Source organism: Manacus vitellinus, unplaced genomic scaffold (assembly GCF_001715985.3).
Source record: "Manacus vitellinus isolate BGI_N305 unplaced genomic scaffold, ASM171598v3 scaffold_24_pilon, whole genome shotgun sequence".
Lineage (NCBI taxonomy): Eukaryota > Metazoa > Chordata > Aves > Passeriformes > Pipridae > Manacus > Manacus vitellinus.
In genome coordinates this window covers 6,518,402-6,524,106 of record NW_021939798.1, presented here as the reverse complement: position 1 = coordinate 6,524,106, position 5,705 = coordinate 6,518,402, and the positions used below count along the sequence as shown (strand labels likewise).

The 5,705-nt window shown below is 60.2% G+C and overlaps 1 protein-coding gene across 2 annotated transcripts; it reads right to left on the bottom strand.

Moving 5' to 3' along the window:
- Window positions 1-66: 66 nt before the first annotated feature.
- On the bottom strand, window positions 67-4,523 carry EPN3 (epsin 3). Of its 2 annotated transcripts, XM_029960037.1 has the most exons (6): window positions 3,877-4,523; window positions 3,393-3,511; window positions 1,753-1,833; window positions 1,360-1,467; window positions 1,167-1,251; window positions 67-933 (listed from the first exon to the last, which is right to left on the bottom strand). In XM_029960037.1, exons 1-6 carry the CDS (start codon window positions 4,445-4,447, stop codon window positions 569-571), a joined length of 1,329 nt encoding a protein of 442 aa, XP_029815897.1. In that variant the 5' UTR covers window positions 4,448-4,523; the 3' UTR covers window positions 67-568. The 2 variants fall into 2 exon arrangements, with proteins under 2 accessions (XP_029815897.1, XP_029815898.1); XM_029960038.1 differs by lacking the exon at window positions 1,753-1,833.
- Between the last annotated feature and the right edge of the window lie 1,182 nt (window positions 4,524-5,705).

Genomic DNA, 5,705 nt, shown 5'->3' with positions numbered 1-5,705 from the left:
TGGTCCCTTTCCCAGGGCAGGGGACAGGTCTGCAAAAATGCTTTAGAAACCAGCACTGGCCCTCAAAGCAGGTTCTGTGCCCCTCACCAGGGACCGAAACTGGGGACAGGACACACAGGACCTGCACGGGGCTGGAGGAAGCACCAAGGAGGAACTGAGAGTGGCACTGAGCTCCGAAACACAGGCTGCTCCTACAGTTGCCTCCCCATCTGCAACGTGGCACCTGCGACCAGCAACCGTCCCGTCTGGTCCTGGCGTGGTGTGCAGGGGTGGTTTGGGGTGAGCAAACAGGTATCACCGACGGGACACACCATCAACCTGCTGCTGGAGTGGCGTGGTGGCTGCCATCCGCTCCCACGGGAGGGCTCCGTTAACTGCCGTGTTAATTAAAACAGCCTATTCTGTGCAGAGACAGAGCCTAAAAGTTCCTTGAAGTCTTCAGGATGCTGAGGGGTGAGCAGAGGTCCTGCTGCGGGGCAGGAGAGCGGGCAGGGGGTGTTTGGGGAGCTGGCTGCAGGAGGATGGGGGCAGAGCGCCGAGATGCCCACTCGCAGGAGGGTAGCGATGCTCAGGGCTGTCCAGAATCCCCAGCAAAGCCAAAAGGTCCATCAAGCCTCTTACCAGCGTTCGGAGGTTGCTCGGGCACAGCAGCCCAAGGGTCAGGAGCTGGAGTGGAACCGGAGCCCTGAGGGGCTGGGGGTGATGCTGTCCCCCAAGGGTCAGCAGGAGGGAAGCCAGAAGAAACGGGTGCCTTCCCCCAGGGGTCGGAGGCTGCAGTGGTGCTGGGTGGAAAATCCCAGGGCCCGGCAGATGTTTGCTGGGCTGAGGCACTCGCCTGGGAGAGGGGCTCCCCACTGGTGTCCGGGACTGGCACCCAGGGATCTGCTGCACCGGCCCAGGCAGAGGCCACCGGCTCCGCTTTGGCTTTCATATCTGCAAGAAGAAGGGAAGCTGTGGGACAGGGGAACAGTGCAGGGCACAGAGGGATGCTGAGTGGCAGGGATGTGCCCCGAGGGCCATGACTTCCAGCAGCAACACCCATGCGTACAACGGAGGAGAACCCAGAGGTCTTCACTGTTGAGCTACTGGGGACTGGGGAGGAACAGAGGCAAGGGACAGGTTTCTGATACTGTCCCGAATTTTGGCAGTCTGCGAGTTGCCCTCACCTGGCACATCCCACGGGTCAGCAGACGCGTGGCTGGAGGGTGCTGGCGCTGGTCCGAATATATCTGCCAGCTCCAGGATAGAGGACTGCAAACAGAAAGGGAATAAAGAGGTGAGGGAAGCCTGAGGCAGACCTGTGGGATTGCCCTGGAGCCGATAGCAGGCTCTGTGGCCATCCAGCCCCCAGTGCTGTACCTGGCTTTTCTTCATCTTATCTTCTTCTTGCTCTTCCTCCCTGCCCTGGGCAGTCTCCTCCACGGCTCTCTGCTGCAGGGAGTTCTCCCCTTGCCAAGTCCTCACCTCCTGCAGGGAGAAGGGATGGGGTCTGTGAGCTCAGCAACCCTTCAGCCAGCACCTTCTCCAGAAGACAGACCAGCACAGGAGCTGCCACCACATCCCCGAAAAGTCCCAGCATCCGAGCAGACAGCTCCCTCAGGGCTGAGCCCACCAGGAGAGCACTCAGCAGACAGCCCAGAGCAGGGAAAGCAAAGCGGGCACTGGAGCAAGGTGTTGTTTTGGGCTCCAGCACCCCAGAGAGAAGCCCAAGTGCAAGGAGAGCGGAGCGCCAGGACTGCAGGACACAGGTACCTTCTCGTGCTCCTCTTTGCTCAGCGCGAGCGCGAGCTGCAATTGCCTTTCTTCGTCTGTACTGGAAATTGGAAGTGGCTTCTGCCAACAGAGGAAATTGGGTGACATTTCAGCTTGCCCTCAGCTCGTAGGACTGCTCGGAGGTCCCTGACCTTGCCACCGCCTCTCCTGCAGCCCCTTGCCTGCCTGCACAACATCTGTGCCCATCCAGCTGGCCTTGCCTGCGGACCCCCAGCCCAGTGTCCCTGTGCTCTCTAACCAGCTCCTGCTCAGGCTCCCTGTGGCCCCTGACCACCTCTTTCCCTGACCCCATTACCTGCCTCAGCATTGAGGCTGGGATGACCCTAAATTAGGCAGCCAGCATCTTCCCTGAGAGGTTTTCAGGGACCCTGATGAAGTCAGTGGAGGGATGAACTAGGCACCCCTTTGCCCTGGCAGTCTGCTGGGGAGAAGAGTTTGTGACACTGACTGGCTTCAGTTTGGGAATCCTGCAGCCCTGCACCCAGACCTGAGGCAGACTTTGGGGAGAGGCTGTCCCTGTACCACCATGGTGGCCCTGATCACCCCCCTGTGACACTTGTCCAGCAGTGTGGGACCCACTGGGGCTGGGAATGGGGACCCCAGTGGGGGTGCCTGTGTGTGTACATCTGTACACGTGTGCACATGCGTGTGCAGCCCAGATGGACTCCAACAGGCAGCGCTTTCCAGAGCGTGTTCCTACAGTGCTCATCGCAGCAGTGTGAGGAAGCTATAAATACTCCAATTCCAGGACAAAAATAGGGATACACGCCCTGCTCTGTCTCCAAAAGAGCCTCCATTGGGCAGGGAAGACGGGCAGCAGCAAGCGCTGTCTCCAGAGCATGTCCCCTGCCCGGCAGGACTGAGCTCGTGGTGCTGGGTGCCAGCTCCAGGGGATGTCCCTTGGTCCCATGTCCCTCTGACTGTGTGTGCTGGCTGTACCCACAGGCTCTGTGTGGGCCATGCCAGCCGGTGTGCAAATAATCCTGTCCCTGGTGGAAAAGGGGCTGTGGCCACCAGACAGGAGAGGGGACAGCCTGGGGTGGTTTCACTCTGGGGCAGCAGCTCACTTGTTGCCTGCATACCTGCTGGGCTCCTCCTGGGGCTGTTTCCCAGTGCTCTTTCTATCCCAGTTTGAAAGGACCAGATAGTAGGACCAAGTTTCCAGCCCAGTGAGGGTGCTGCTGGCCCCACATCCACCACATAAACTGCAGGGCAAGGCTTTGCCCCCTAAAACCTCTGTGGGAAGGCAAGAGAAATGGGGGAGCTTAGAGCAAAAACCCTCGACAAAAGAGGGCAGCCAGGTGGAGGGCGGTTGTGGCAAACCCAGTAGAGTCCCCACGTTCACTCTGGGGTTTGGGAGGCTGGACAGATCCCCACGTGGTGCTGTCCTCTCTGGTATGAGGACAGGGAGCAGGAGCAGCCCATGCCTCCATCTGCCTGCTGGTGATTTTGGATGCCAGGCACAACGCGAGCAGCCCGGTGTGGTTGCAGGTGCATGCACCAGCCTCGGGCAGCCCCCAAATTCCTCCCTCCTCCCAGGGAACTGAGTCATTGTGCCCACATATAAGGCAAAGTGCAGGGAGATGCCTTGTGCCCCAGGACAGGCAGGGCCACCCTACCTTCTCTGCCTCCTCCCGACTCATGGCCAGTGCCAGCTGCAGCTGCAGCTCCTCCTCGCCTGTCGTCTGGGGCCGTGCTTGCTCCAGGTCAGAGGCGAACCGTGGGGATGAGGATGATGCTGGGAGATAAAAGATGAAAAGGGGGTGGTGTCAGTACTGGGATATTCGGGGGAGCACAACACCAGCCTCTCCTCCAGGCCCACATCCCAGCACCCGGCCTCCCCAGGGCACATAGCCCCACGTTAGAGCTCCTGACCATGAACAAGCCAGGGGTTTAAGGCTGGAGGCACCGCCAGCTGCCTCTGCTGCTGGGGTTCACCACAGAGTCAAATCTCTGCTCCGTGGTGCAGGATGGAGATGGGCTTCACCACCACCCCCATCACCCCCACCCTGAGAGGAGAGCAATGGGCACCAAGCAGGTGCAAACCTAATGCAACACCTGCCCCCACTAGGTGAGCCTGAGCGAGCCACCAGCAACACTCACAGTTGAAGGAGGAGGGCGAGCCCCGTGCCCGGCCGTAGTCCTCGCCGTAGGGTGACGCACGGCGGCCGTAGGTGACCTGGTGGCTGCCACTGCCCATGCCCTCCAGGGCCATGCGCTCCTTGGTCTGCAGCGCGTGCGCCCGCTCCTGCTTCAGCCGCTCCTCGTCCTTCAGCAGCGCCATCACCTGCTTCACCTTCTCACGGATGTTGATGCCCTGGTCCTTGCCATCGCGGTCCACGTACTGGAAGTCCTTCAGCGTCTGGATGGTGTAGAGGTTCTCCCGGCACTGGTGGGTCACCTTTTCGGAGCCGGTTTTGATGAGGTAGTCCAGGAGGGTGAGGGCTTTGTAGACGTGACGCCAGTTCTTGCCGCTGTCGTTCAGCCGCCGCCAGATCATGCCCATGACCTCGGCGAAGGCCACCGTGTTGAAGGTGAGGTCGGCGATCTCTGACATCAGGGAGCTGGGGGGTCCCCAGGGGTCATTGGAGGTGGCCTCCCGCACCTTGATCTCCGCCTCCGAGTAGTTGTGCACGATGTTCTTCACCTGCCGGCGCAGCGCCGAGGTCGTCATGGCTGTGTGGTGCCGGAAACCTGCCAGCGGCAGGCAGCAACGGTGCAGAAGGAATGAGCGATCACAGCCACAGCCTCACCGGCGCCTGCAGCAGGGGAACAGTGACACAGAGACCTCAGCATTGCCCCAGCCACTGAGACCCATCCCCAGAGCCCTCGGTCGGCACCAGGGACACTTCTCAGTGTGGACGCACCCATCATCGGGGTATCAGGTGCACCCTGGGGGGCTGCCACTGCTCGCTAACCTAAAGACACACACAGTGGTCACAAGAAAAAACACCTCATAGCAAGTGATACCCAGCACTGCAGAGCCGGCACAAGGTTTGACTCCAGATTCAGCAACATTTGGAGAAGAATTTACCCTGCACTTCTGCTTCTAAAAGTAACCATTTGAAAATGGCAGCTCCCTCCTCCAGATCCCAGCTGCCTCAGCCCCACCATCCCAGCAAAGCTGGTTTCAGACCCCTCCCAGACCTTGCACCAGCCAGGGGCTCCCCTGTGCCCCCAGATGCACTACCTGCAGCTGCACACAGCCCTGCTTGTCCCAGTCATCACCCCAAGGCTCTCAGTGCCGCCGAGGATGCGTCGTGCAAACACAAAACCCCGCCGTGAGTCAGAGCCTGTCGCGACTCACTCAGCTGGCAGCTGATCAGATGGGTTTTCCCAGCAAATTCGATAATTTTGCTCCAGCAAGAGGCTGGCAAAGTCAGGGTGCTAACAGCCAGTGCCAGATCAGTGAGCAGGACGGATAATGCAATGCCCCTCTCCCCAAAATCTCAAGCTGTTTGAACCTCCTCTGTGCCCAGACACAGGGCTGGGGCTGCAGGTGCTGGTGTGGCCAGGAGCTGCCCTGGTACCTCCCCATGGGCAATGCCCATCCTTGGGGTGCCCTGCACTGACACAGATGCAGTGACATGGGGCAGTCTGGACCTGTCTTCACGTGAGCCCATCACACTCCTGTCCCCTGCTCCATGCTGGTCCTAAATCTTCACCTCCTCCCTGCACAGTGGAAAGGCACTGTTTACCCTCATTTTGTCTGAGGGCCAAGTCAAGGCAGAGGCAGAGGCAGAGGCTGCCAGGAGCTGCCTTTCCCTCGGCAGGGCCGCACCGCAGGGCCCAGGAGCCGGGCTGCTCCCAGAGCCCCCACTGCGGCTGCGACAGAACTCACTGGCAATTCTTCCCCCATCCAAGATAACGCCTGCAGGCAGAGGAGTATCTCCCCCACACAGCAGTGTCTGCAGGCAGCGATTATTGGTGTC